Source organism: Hesperophylax consimilis, chromosome 28 (genome assembly GCF_061612785.1).
Source record: "Hesperophylax consimilis isolate HC1 chromosome 28, BYU_Hcon_1.0, whole genome shotgun sequence".
NCBI lineage: Eukaryota > Metazoa > Arthropoda > Insecta > Trichoptera > Limnephilidae > Hesperophylax > Hesperophylax consimilis.
The window spans coordinates 22,537,981-22,552,668 of NC_142863.1; the positions used below are offsets into that span (position 1 = coordinate 22,537,981).

At 32.6% G+C, this 14,688-nt stretch overlaps 1 protein-coding gene across 1 annotated transcript in view; it reads right to left on the bottom strand.

The window, feature by feature from the left end:
- LOC149410378 (clotting factor B-like) overlaps window positions 1-14,244 on the bottom strand; it is a 51,783-nt gene extending 37,539 nt beyond the window's left edge. The window contains exons 1-2 of the mRNA XM_089648870.1: window positions 14,095-14,244; window positions 723-826 (exon numbers count right to left, since the gene is read on the bottom strand). Coding sequence (XP_089504996.1) covers window positions 723-826; window positions 14,095-14,164 — 174 coding nt within the window. The 5' untranslated portion in view covers window positions 14,165-14,244. The remainder of the gene's footprint in view (window positions 1-722; window positions 827-14,094) is intronic.
- Window positions 14,245-14,688: the final 444 nt, after the last annotated feature.

Genomic DNA, 14,688 nt, shown 5'->3' on the forward strand with positions numbered 1-14,688 from the left:
AATTATTGACAATCATTTTTACTCGAGATCGTAATGAAGTTTACCTACACACTATAATTTAGGAGATATTTAACAAAAACATTTGAAAAAACGTTATTCATTGGCCTGGATAACTTTTTCACATTTATTAAAAAAAATCCCGCTTTACACAAAGTTGTATCTCGGAAACTTCCAAACCTGTTTGTACTACACAAAGTTGTATCTCGGAAACTGGCATATATATATATATATGTTTTACACAAAGTTGTATCTCGGAAACTGCCATACCTATATGTTTTACACAAAGTCGTTTATTGGAAACTGCCATACATATATGTTTTATAAAAAGTTGTTTCTCAGATTATATCTACATATTGTATATCTTATTTTATGTTTAAATAGTAGCAAATGAACATTTTTCGACAAACGTTTATTTTTTTAAATATACGGAAAAAACAAAAACAAGAGCCTAAATTTAGCTGTTTTGCCAGATAACGCCAGGCGCGGTGGTGAAAACTCCGTTTTTAAATCACTGTGGCAGTTTAATTTAAAAATTCAAAGTACCCAACCTTTTGCCAGAAACGTGCACTATAGATACATAAAATAATAGGAATAATAACATAACGACTTTTGTAGAAAATATGTAAAGAACAAAATTAACAATACCTATCTACATTCTGGATCTTTCGACCTTCAAAATTAAAGTCTGCATTGGTGACTAATTATTATCTATGTGACTTTACCTGAGGTGGTATTCCTTGAAATGCCGCTTCCAAGGCGGCGGGGCACTTGAAGATGTGTCTGCAAACGCCAGGCTGAATAGTTACAGCCATCACACACAGGTCTCCTGCAACATACAACCAGAACGAAGTGAGAGAAAGGAGAAGAACCCGCAACCTATGTATTCCTAGTTTAAGTTCCTAGTAGTAATTCCTAGCTTTGCCCAATTTTAAACAAACAAATAGAACTAACTAAAAGCCCTATTTTAAAGATGTTTCCTTTCTCCCTGGGTAATTCCCACCCCTCCCCGACCCCACTACCTACTCCGCTGCCCTGATGCTCTCTCCCTCACATGTATATACTTTCTCTTTCTTTATTGTTTACTTAATAATCTTCCTCTGTATTATATTTTAGTTTATATTTGTACTGTCCTGATGAAGGTTGAGTTCAACCGAAACCGGTCGACGTATATAAATGTAATAAAGTGGTTTAAAACAAAGATATTCTTTCATTTGTGTAATAATGTCAAGCCACAAAGTGTTTGCTTCCTTCGATAATTTAAAGTATTACTTGATTTAATACGTATGACATTGAAAAGAGGGTTTATTCCTTACAACTGAAGTAGTATATATATTAAAACTAGGTTTTATTTCCAACTATTTTCTACGGTATCTACCAACATATTATGTAGTTATGCGATTGCATAATATTGTATTGCTTTCATGTATTTGTTTTCATGATTAACGGAGCGACCTTACTCGTCTAATTTTCGAAATGTTATTAAATACACGAGGTAAATTTCGATTGAAAAATCATAGGTAAGTATGTCAAAAATAACTTCGTCTTTTTTCCCAAAACAAGAAGCTCAATTCACAATATGACATTATGAAACTGACAAAAAGTAACACAAAAAATATTAAATATTTATTTATTAATCTTAAGTTAGCTCACATCTTCGTGTGTGCTAATAGTTTTATAAACATATAAACATGTACATTGTTTGGCAAACATAATCTTTCTTTAAATATTTCAATAAAGTCACAAAAAAAGAAACATTAATAATTGAGATAGACATATTTTCTTAATTCATTTTTGAACTTATTAATATTTTCTATCACAGCAATTTCCTTCGGGATTTTGTTATAGAGTTGAACGGCCTGGTACATCAGAGATTTTTGGGTGCTTGTTTTTTTTCTTGTTGGCAATCTAATTTGCTTAGAATTTCTCGTCCCGTGTCCGTGTATCTCGTTACTATAATTTATTTTTCTTTTCAGTTCCTTAGACATCATCCCTAAGTTAATTTTATGTATAAAAATAAGTACATTCAAATACACAGTTTGCTTCACCGTCAAAATATTCAGCTCCTTTAACATGTCTCTTATCCGTGTGTATATGTTGCGCTTAAGTATTATTCGCATTGCTTTATTTTGCAGTAGGTATTTGCATTTTTTTCATTTTCTCTTTATTGCAGAGAAAAAGAATACTTGAACAGTAATTAAAGTGTATGTTGAATTATATCAATGTAATAGTGAACTGGACAATAACATAGAAATTATGAACAATAAAATGATTTGAATCGCACATCACGAATCGAAATTCATTTGGTTCGTGGCACTTTTTGACCACCAATCACAAATAGTTTCACGTACTTTGGCATAAGTTTTAACATTTATACATGAAACATCGATGACAGACATAAACTCCTGATAGTCCATAGTTGATTCTTTTCCCTGGAAATTAAACAACACAAAATTATCGCCAAATGTTATAAAAAATATGTGCTCAATCTGACTGATTCTTTCGAACGACCCTGTAGCATATAAGTACGTACAATGTACACGGATAATTAAATATCACTTACCTTTGTTTTTTATACGTGGGAGATATATAAATATATCTCCCACGTACGTTTTTGATGTCGTAATTTGTGTTTTCTAATAAAACTTTTGTTCCAAGGGTATTTTCCTCCCCATTTTTAAGCAAGGAATTTCTTTAAAATGTTATTAACTAGACCGGCGTGGACTACACGTCCGCTCGCCGCCCGGTCGCGGCGGAGAATAACAAAATTTTGTCTTGTGCCGAGTTAATAAAAATGCACAAACGCGAATCGAACTTAATTACTATGATATACTTTAAGAATATATTTTCGGTCATAAATTATTTATAATGTTTCAATAATGTCTTGGTAAATTATTTTTGTAAAAAAATCTGATCTATACCAATATGTAAGACCATAAATAAATAGTCTAATTGAGAGATTTTCGTCACAAAACGCGTGTTCGGATTTATTTATTAGTAATATTATTTGAAATAAAAACAAAATTCTTATACATACTTATGATAGATAATTTATTGATTGTTTATACTGTATTATTATATGATTTGAAATATTTGTTGTATAATACAAATTCACCTTTGAAAATGCAACAAATCAGCGCAACGTCCAACGGTAAGACTTTATTATGATATGAAAATAATATTATTTTTCAAAATTTAACATCTTGCTTTACTAGATAAAATAACGATCTTTCAAAATTAATTTGTGCTTTTTTCTAGAAAAGTGTCCATACGTCTAAAACTGGCCTCAAAAATGCCAAATTTCTGGTCAAGTCTACCTATTTCGCCTTAAGCTGGGCAACACCGGTGACTGTTATCGGAGGAGGTTGTATTTTATACTAGTTATTCTGAAGTAGGCTCGGAACTGGTACTGCCCCAAGCACTCTGCATTATGGGAGTTATTGAGTCATTCATGGGCAAACTGCCTCTCACTATTATTACGGACTGCACCTCGCGGGAAGAAAATTACAGAAACGGACTACGCCTTGCGAGGATCGATGAATTTTGTTAAATATTTATGTGTATCACCAGTCATTAGATTTCACCTCACGAAGGAAACGGACAGCGTTTTTCCAGGATTAAAAAATATATATTTCGTTCTATTGTTTTTGTTACGAAAAAGTCGAGTTCGTTTTCCAAACCAAAATATTTCTGAAAAACGCAAAGTGTTATATCATTTACGTTTATAGGTATTTTATGCGGAAACTTCATTGGTTCATGCAACCATGTTACGTGTATAGAGTTTCGTGTTTCGAGAAAACCGAAAAAAGATGATTCGAATAATGTTAGCGGTTGGGACTCTTATGCGGTATTAGAAAAAATAACGAAATATTTAGGTCACTAATTACGCGTTAGATTTTTTTTTAAATGGAATTTTTCTCACATACCTAGAGTGAACATAAATATTATTTTAACTGAGCCCCACGAGACAAAATCCTGGATGCGTTAATTACCTATCAAAATGACGGAATTTAGTGAAACAATAGTTTTTAATAAACCCCAGTATATGTATTGTATAATGATTTAAGTACATATTTGTGCGGAATGGGTTTTTTGTAAAATGTTATATTAAACTCCGGATGAAGCAACTTGAAATAAAATGAATCAGTTTAATTAATCAAACTGCATTTGAATGTAGCCATAACAATAACGGGTTTCCTTCAAATTAGTCAGCATAAAAGTGCATCAAGACAGTTAAGGTCACCTTATCAAAGTCAAAATGTCAACAGTCATTCGTCAAGTCAGAAAGTCAAGTCAAAGAGGGTCAAGTCCAAGAGGATCAAGTCATTATGGTCGTCAATTCAATCGTCACGGGTCACCGTCTCAGTCATCATCACCGCCAACGTCAAGTAGTCATATTATACCCTGTTGAAGATGTGGTCAGCAACACAGATATAAATGTCCAGCGGTCAATGTCAAGTGATCATATTATACCCTGTTGAAGATGTGGTCAGCAACACAGATATAAATGTCCAGCAGTCAACGTCAAAAGGTCATATTATACCCTGTTGAAGATGTGGTCAGCAACACAGATATAAATGTCCAGCAGTCAACGTCAAAAGGTCATATTATACCCTGTTGAAGATGTGGTCAGCAACACAGATATAAATGTCCAGCAGTCAACGTCAAAAGGTCATATTATACCCTGTTGAAGATGTGGTCAGCAACACAGATATAAATGTCCAGCAGTCAACGTCAAAAGGTCATATTATACCCTGTTGAAGATGTGGTCAGCAACACAGATATAAATGTCCAGCGGTTAATGTCAAATGCAGGTCATGTAATTTTGTTGGTCAATTTGCTAAATTTTGTTTCAAAAATAATTATAATTGTCGCAATAATGTCAGAAATTTAAATTTACAAGCATCAAAACCTAATAAAGAGAGTGCTTATTGCTCTGAAGGTCGTTACGTTGGAATAATAAGAAACATCAATAATAAAAATTATTCAAGTCAAGCATGACGCTTACATTTAATAAGTTAAATTCTATTTTACAAAAGGGTTATGTAAATGTGTCTGGTTTTGTATGTAATTAAATACCGATTATTGGTCAATGTGATCTTGTATGTCAAATTAATAATGTTTTAATATTCGAAACTGTTATTTCGTGGTGGAATTCCATTATAAATATATATAAAGAACACAATTTTAAACTTTTTTCCACTTGTAAAAAACAAGTGGAAAAAAGTTTAAAATTGTGTTCTTTAAATTAATAATATTATCTTTTTTGTCACACATAAAGAACGTCAATCAGTTTTAGGTCTTCCAGCTTAGTATTTCAAAAAGAGTTTTTATAAGACAAGGTTTAATGCACAGCATAAAGGATAACAAATAATTATAAGCAATAATTAGTCGCCTGAAATATAAATACAAATTGAAAATATCTCCCGAGTATAAATAAATGCCGCCAACGGGAATTGAACCCGTGCCTTCTGATGTCCAGTCAGGTGCTCTGAAACCACTGAGCTATGTCGGCTTATTTCCAACCCGCCAAATGATTTAATATGTATTGTACTAGTACCTCAATCAACAATTACTGCTTATTTTATTTTTTACCCGGGAGATATTTTATTTTTTACTAGGGAGATATTTTCAATTTGTATTGATATTTCAGGCGAATAATTATTGCTTATAATTATTTGTTATCCTTTATGCTATGTATAAAACCTTGTCTTACAAACATTAGTTTATCATTAAAAAATAGCAATATTTGACAAGTCAAAAAAAAAAATATATTTCACCAATAAATGAAGATATAATATGTCTCGACGCCATCTAGTGAGAAATTTAGCACTAACAAAGCCTTTCCTACAAAAATAAAGTTGGTTGTTTACAGGTAGAATAAATAAAATAAGCAGTAATTGATGATTGAAGTACTGGTACATATTGAATCATTTGGCGGGTTGGAAATAAGCCGACATAGCTCAATGGTTTCAGAGCACCTGACCGGACATCAGAAGGCATGGGTTCCCTTTGCTTTATAAGACTTGTGCTAATTACTTATGCTTTATAAGTAATTGAAAAGGTTACTAAACCTATGTCTTGGGTGAATTCTATGGTTTTTTTTTTTTTTTTTTTTTTTTAATGAGTTTTTATTATTCACAATGTATAATATTATTATAATATGTATAATTTATTATTCATAATGTATAATTTCAATAATGAAATTAACATTATAAAACAAATAGCTCTAAACAACCGATATAAACCTGACATAATTAATCGTTTAGTTAATAAGAAACAAACCAAAATATTTTCTAAAAAGTACATTTATAGTGGAGATAATAACACTCAATCTAGTAAAAATCTAATTTATAAAAAACTTCTTTATACAGGCGACTTATCCTTAAAAATATCCCGCATGTTACCAGTTAATATTTCGACAGCTTTTTACACTAATTCTAAAATAAAAAACTTAATTAATAACAAGGATGTTTCAAATAAATTAGATACAAATGGGATATACACTTTAGAGTGTAATGATTGTAACTCGCAGTATGTAGGTATGACTACAAGAAATTTCAAAACCAGAATTAGGGAACACGAACTATGTTTAAAAAATAATAATTTCTCCGAGTTCGCTAATCATTTGATAGAGACAGGCCTTAGCTTCAACCGGGATAAAACTAAGTTTGAACATTCTAACATTAATAAATATTTTAATTTGTGCGCATTAGAAACATTAGAAATCAACAAAAAAATTAATTCAAACATTAATATAGTAAATAAAATAATAGCACCTTGCAAATCACCTCTATTGACAATGTTCCCCGTTATGTTGACTCCTCACTCCGTTTCCCTCTCAACCCCCTCCCCCTCCCTCAAATCCCTCCCACCAAAGAACCAAACTCAATAAAACCCCATATTTCTGCACTTAAAAATTTAGTTTTAAAATAGCTAGTTAATGACACGGACGTGTCGAAACCGGTCGCTAATTTTATAAAAAAAAAAAAAATTATACGTAACAAATGTACATTGTGAATAATAAAAACTCATTAAAAACAAAAAATGTCTAGAAATTGTTACACAGTGAATGCTAAAGAAATACAAAAAAGAATTCTATGGTAATTACTGTCAAAGAGTCAGGTAAGTTAAGGATTTGGTCTAGTCTAGATCATAGAAAACATCTAACATCAATATTCAGCTACGCCCAATTTAGTAAAGTTCCCTTATAGTGGAGTCTTGCCCCTTTGTATGTACAATAGTAGTTATTAGAATGTGTGCAAAGTGGCTTATCACATAGGTACCTATCTATTCAATTATGTATCCAAATTAAAACCATTTTTTGAATACCTACGTAACACGTACATACGTCTTCAATTAAATCGGTTCATTTTAAATTCACTGGACGAATAAATACTAATTTTTACTAATTATGGGAGTTTCAATTTACTACCAATAGACTCGAGAAATTAAAGAATTTGCCGAAATTGTGTATTTTGAAATAAAATGCCATAAACATAATTGCCAGTTTTGTCAACTCAAGTCAGTGCATTGAAGTTTTTGGTATAAGTCTTAGGACGGGTTGTTTCATAGAATATAAACAATTCATCAAATTTCAAAGTTGTTTTCCAAACTCTTTAAATGTTTTATTCGAGTTCTGTTATTATTACAGTTTTTTGAAACAACTGGTTAGTACTGATATAATAAAAGAACTTGAAAATTAACATTGAAATTTGATGACTTGTTCAAATTCTATGAAAAAACCAGTCCTTACAAGAAACGTAACCTCTAGCGATCCAGTGGCAGAAAAGTCAGCGGGAAAAAAAAACAGGAAAATGGTCTCATATGATGTTGGATTCATAAGTTACATTTTTCAGTACAATTACTATTTTTAATGTAGGAAAAGTCATGTTTTTTTTTTTGACTTTGTTATTCGAGTTCGAAAAATTTGGAACTTTTTCATCCTGGAATACTTTTTTTTCTGTTGGGAAATTTTCTACCCTGGATACATTATTTTTCTGAAAAAATTTCCTCGTGACAAATTATTTAGAAAAAAGGTCGGGAATTTTTTCAAAAATAATTTTTATAATTTATATTTTTGATATAACGTAAAGTTTAGGAAATGAAATAAAATTCTTTCAAGAAAATGGGAAAATTTAAGTTCGGAAAATGTTTCGGTAAATTTTTTAAAATGTGTAACAATTTTCCATGTTGGGAAATTGCTATTTTCGGGAAAAAAATCCCAGAAAATTGTTTAATCGAAAATTGGCGAGGAAATCTTTATTAAAGCATTTTTTTGATATTTTGTGATTTTTGGAAATTTTGCGTGTTACAAATTTTTTATTCTTTGTGAAAAATATTCTTTCCGGAAAATTGTGAAATTTTTTCATAAAAGAATCATTCCCCCGACCTGCGTCAAAAAGTGATTTTCATGCTAAATATTCACTGTATTATTAGCACAAGTAGCTTTAAGCTATGGCATTACTAAGTTCAAATTTCAGAAATAATCAACACTGATTACAAAAATGAGTCCAGCGGACCACAACATATGCATTATTTGGGACAAAGTTTAAGGTTTTCAAATGAAAATTTAAAGTTAGTTAATTATTTAGTAATGCCACAACTTAAAGCCACTTTATCTAATTATATAGTAAATATAACACTAACTAACTAACTAACTAACCATCACGCCGTTTCCCCGCAGGTAGGTAGGCAAAGAGGATGGACCGCCAAACAACTCGGTCTTGGCACACACTCCTTGCCTCATTCACATTCATACATCGTCTCATACATACTCTTCTATTGTTCTGACTCTTGACATGGCCTGACTCAAGTATCTGATTCACCTGAACGTACCATGTCTTCCTCGGGCGTCCCCGACTTCTGCTACCATTCACATTTGCATCATATATTCTCATTACACTCCTATCTTCGCTCATTCGCTCTACATGCCCAAACCATCTAAGCGTCCCTTTCTTGATCTTACTCATTACGCTTACATCAGCCTTGCACTCTTTGCGGATCTCCACATTCCTCACACGATCATACATGGTTTTACCACACATACGCCTTAGGGATCTCATTTCAACAGCATTCAATCTACTTTCATCCTTTCTTTGCTAGTTCCATACCTCACTTCCATACATCAGGGTAGGTACCAGCACTCCATTGTGGACTGCTAACTTTGCTTCTTTGGACAATTTTTTGTTAGTGCCAACTGCGTTCAGTCCTCCATTAATGGAGTTACCTGCATTTACTCTTCTTTCAATATTTCTGTCAGCCTTCCCATCTCTCGTAAGTATACTTCTTAAATACACAAACTCATCCATCTGCTCTAAGTTTGCCTCATTCACAACTATAGTGCGCACTGTTTTCGTACTCTCTCTTTCAAACACCATTACTTTAGACTTACTTACATTCATCATTAACTCATTCTTCATGCATACTTCGTTCATCCTAGACGCGAGAGACTGTAGATCATCCATACTATTAGCAATCAGCACCGCATCATAGGCATTCAACAGGCAACATACTTTCAGATTACTCAAATTCGCGCCCAATCCCGCCTCTTTCAATTCTTGCATACAATTATCCATGTATAGATTGAATAACCACAGTGACATTACGCAGCCTTGTTTAATACCTTTTGTGATATCAAACCACCCCGTAAAACCACCGTTCACCTTTACACATGCAACGCTTCCCTCATATAGAGACGCAATTGCCTAAGTCAGATTCGTATTCACTCCTTACTTGGACAACACCTTCCATGGCTTTTTCCTGTCGACTCGGTCGTATGCTTTTTGTAGATCTACAAAGGCCCAGAAAAGTTTCTAGTTTTTTGCCAGAAACTTCTCGGTGAGCATACGCAATGAGAAGATCTGGTCCATGCACCCCCTTCCACTCATAAAAGCACCTTGCACATCCCATATTTTATCCTTTGTCTCCTTTCTTACCCTTTCGATCAAAATTCTACCATACAGATTGCCCACTGAACTTAGCAGGCTAATAGCCCTATGATTCCCACATTCCATAAGTGACCCTTTACCTTTGTATAATGGCATGATTACTGCCCTTCTCCAATCCAAAGGCGTGTAACCTTCCCTTAAACATTGGTTAAAAAGATTGCACAACCATGTGAGAATTACACGGCTACCTCCTTTAAAATATTCAGCAGCAATATTGTCGAAACCGACAGCCTTACCATTCTTCATACACTTAATTGATCTTTCTATCTCATCCATGCTAATTTCGGTAACATTCATTCCATCATCATTCATATCTGATTCGCCGCTAGAATCACTGTCACGCACTTCGCTTTCAAAGACTTCCTCGAAATACTTCATCCATCTCTTTTATTTTTTCCTCATTCGTCAACATTTTTCCATTTTTCGATTTTATCACTTTCACGCTTCCGGTTTCCTTCCAAAACAACTTAATGTTTTCTTGGAAATGGTTTGTCATTTTCATTCCTTCTTCCTCTTCCAGGCGTTTCTTTCGTTCTTTCACTCCAACTCTTACTTTTTTCTTACATTCCTTATATACTTCTTTCGCTCGATCCTTCTCTTCGCTGGAAGCACTGCCAGCCGCAATCAGACATAACCATGCTTTCTTTTTCTCTGAGACCAGTGATTTAATCTCATCATCCCACCATGTATCACCTTTCTTCCTACCTTGCGTACTTAATCCACAAACCTCTCTAGCAGATTCACAAAGACTCACTTTTATGTGGTTCCATGTTTCGTCTATGCTTAGACCGTCCATTTTCTTCTCATTCAATCTCATCTCTATACAATTCACATACTTACTTCTCTCATTATCGTTTTGCAGTTTTTCTATTTTGACTCTTGTTGGAGTTAGTACCGTTTTCACTTGAGCGCCAACCGCGAAAGAGGTTTACTCTTGACACCACCAAAAAATGGTCAGTTTCAACCTCTGCCCCTCTGTCCTCTCGTGTCCTCGGTAACGGCTCTCAAACTAGAGTCAATTACTACAAAATCGATAATTGACCTCTCATTTCCTCTTTCCCACGTATATTGGTGGATACCTTTATGATCGAAAAATTATTGAACACAAACAGGTTCCACTCTAAACATACTTCAAGTATTCTGTTCCCGTTGTAATTCGTTCTTTTATCCCCAAACATACCTAAGGCCGATTCAAATCCGTCACGTCTAATTCCTACCCACCCATTCAAATCGCCTGCCATTATAATCCTTTCATTAATATTTTTCAGTCTCATCACATCATTCACACCAGTCCAAAAATCATCTTTCTCTTCGTCACTCTCAGAATTGACAGGGACATAACAAACAACAAGAAATACCCTTGTCAAACCAATTTTGAACCTGATCCACATTATTCTCGGACTTACACATTCATACTGCAACATACATTCAATCATTCTGGGAGACAGTAGCGCTGCAACACCTTGACAAGCCCTCTCTGTATCTGTTCTCCCAGACCAAATGACGAGCCTATCATTATGCTGCATTGTACCGCTCCCTTTTTTCATACTCTCTGTTACACAAAGTATGTCCAAACATTTGCTGAATGTGTCACACAATTCATTCAACTTTCTTTCCATACCTCCTCTAATATTCCACGTACCAATTCGACATTGTTCGAGTTCCTTCCTCCTCTTTGCGCCACCGAAGGGTTGGCGATGTGATGGATAGCGAGCCTCATCGACACCTGTGTCGGCCATTCCCTTCTACGAACTGCTTATCTAGTCTAACATACTTAGGTATAAAATAAGAAGTTTGGGAAAATAACCCAAAATTATTTATCTTCTTGATATTATGTGATGTTTGGGAATTTTCCATGTTGAGAAATTGGAAAAAACAGAAATATTTCACTAGGAAATTTGATCTACAAAAGGGTCGGGAATTGTGTGAAAAATTTTTAAACTGAGAATTTGTTAATTTTCTTTTTGACATTTTCTAATCAGGAATTCTGATTGAAAACTTCAACGGTTCATTTTTTAAATAACAGAGGGCGCTAATTCCGTTTACAACAATCCGAAACTGTACAGGCATTAGCGTCATAATACTATCAGATATATTTCCTATTTTATTGATCTCATTATCTTATTTATTTTTTTATGTATATGTTATTTCTTATTTTTTTGTTGAATTATATTAACAGATTATTCTCACACAAATATGAGGTTTTTTTGGTAATACATTTGTGTGTATTAAAATTGAGAAAAGATGATGGTCATTTAATAATATGTCAATTTGTGACAGAAAAAGGAGACCTGGTTGTTCATATTATAGGTAATCTTATTTGGTTGGTCAGAGGGAGAAAACATATGTCGGGAAAGCAGAATCTCGCTGGCAACGGTTTGTAACATTTAGGATTTAGCAGGTATGCATGGATTTTGTATAGAGACCAGTGGCGCACCACAAAAATATACATTTATAGAAGAGTTTCCAAGAAGACAAAGAGAAGCATTGTGTAATGGTATGTAATTACTTCAACTGGTGACTGTACTGGTACTGCCTCAAGCACTCTACATTATAAGAGTTAATGAGTAAATCATGACAAACCTTCCTCTCACTAATATTAAGGACTGCTCCTCGCGGCAGGAACAGTACAGAAACGGACTACGCATCGCGAGGATCAAAGAAGTGTGTTAAATATTTTAGTGTATCACAAGTCATTAGATTGCACCTCATAAAGGAAAACTAAATAATTCTTTCGTGCTTATATTTTTCACCAGTCGTTTTATATGAAAAAATCGAGTTCGTCATTCAAAATCAAATTATTTCTGAAAAACGTTGCGCAAATTGTTATATCAATTATGTTTTTTGTATTTTATGCGGAAACTTTATTGGTTCATGCAAACATGTAACATGTCATTATTTTGATTACATATGTATTCGTTTGTTTCCCTAATAAACTAAAATAAAAATAAACCGAAAAAAGATGATTCAAATAAAACGTTAGCACTTGGGACTATTGTGCGGTATTAAAAAATAACTAAATATTTAAGTCACTAATTGAGTAATCGTTTTTTTGGATTTCTTATGTATTAACTATTTAACAATTTGTAGACATTTTTGATTTTTGAGTTTTATTTTCCAATGAACATTTGTTACTTAATTTTGTTTTCTTTGCTAAGTGAAATTAAAAGTAAGAAAATTGTCACACCTGCCTACAGAGAATTTTCTAAATAATAATAATGTATTGCATATTTCAATTCTGTAAAGTAGGCCGCAACAAGACAAAATCCTATGTGCGTGATTGTAGTTAAAAACAACCGATTTACATTTTTCAATTGGCTGTTGAACTATCTTCCAATACTTATTTAATATTAAAAATTCTACCAGATTGGATTTACGTAACAATATTTGTGAAGTAAAAAAGTAAATGAAGTAAATTTGTGTTAAAAATATACACAAAAATCTTTTTTTTTTAATTTAAAAGATATTGATTAAAGAATATTAATGACTTTTTATTTAACAAATGACATTTGTCGAAATGACGGATTTTAGTAAGAAAAAATAGCATTCAATAAATGTCAGTAAGTCTATTGTTTAGTGTTGTAAGTATTTGTGTCGAATTGATTTGTTTTGTAACAAATATATTAATAAACCTCTTATTAAAAATCTATCAACTTGAAATATAATTAATCAATCTAATTTATTATACTGCATTTGAATGTTGGTACTAGGTACCCATAATAATCACGGGTTTCAGTAAAAATGGGTACATCATTGTCAATGGTCAATGCCAGTTAATCTAGTTTTAATATTCAACAAATTATATAGTTGTTAGGTATATAACTTGTTTCCAATTTCTATGTAACACAGAAAAATAGACAACACATTATATTCTACAAATTGTTATCAAGTTTAATTTGCGGAACTCCATTTTAATTTGAAAGTTTTCTTTAATCTACTCAATATGTGTTATTTAATTTATTAAAAAAAGCTAAATAAATGTTGTGTAATTATTAATGAGCGTGACAAATGTTACGCCTTTAAAAGGTGCTATCAATAAGTTTGAATATGTAAAAGAAAAATTAAAAAAGACAATTCTTAAAATTTTAAATTGAAAATTTAAAGTGCGTATGTTTTTAAAGTGAGAAAATATTATTATAATTCTTACCTTGCAGCTGTCCCGAAACTAAAGATGTAATTACTAACACAGTGAACGCGATTTCCTCTAAGAAGCTCATTTTGAAAAATACTGTGAAGTGAAGTTATTTTTAAAAACCGTAGGTACTCTACAACGTTATGTCTACAATGGTTGGAAACAGCCAAGCAATCATATTTATAAAGTATTTTTATCTGTACACTCAGAGCATGAAAGAGATAACGATTTGGTTTATTCCAGTAACTCTTATTTTAAGATAACCCCGATATGGCGTAACTCCAGTTATTTTTTCGCAAACAGGAAAATATTTGAAATTATTTAAGGAATTAATTTCAAACAGGAAAACAGGAAAATATTTGAAATTATTTAAGGAATTAATTTGACTGTCTTCTTCGAGCATGCTGTCTGGAGGGACTTTTTAAAGATTAAACTTTGTTTGTGAGATATGCGAGATCAACGATGATCGTTCTTGACATGACCTGAATCGAGTAACTAAATACTTGATTCACTTGATCGTGACATTTATTGCTGGTTTTTCTACCAGTTTAATCAATATGTATATGCAACCTTACAATGGGTATTGTAATTTATTTTGTCTAAATTAAA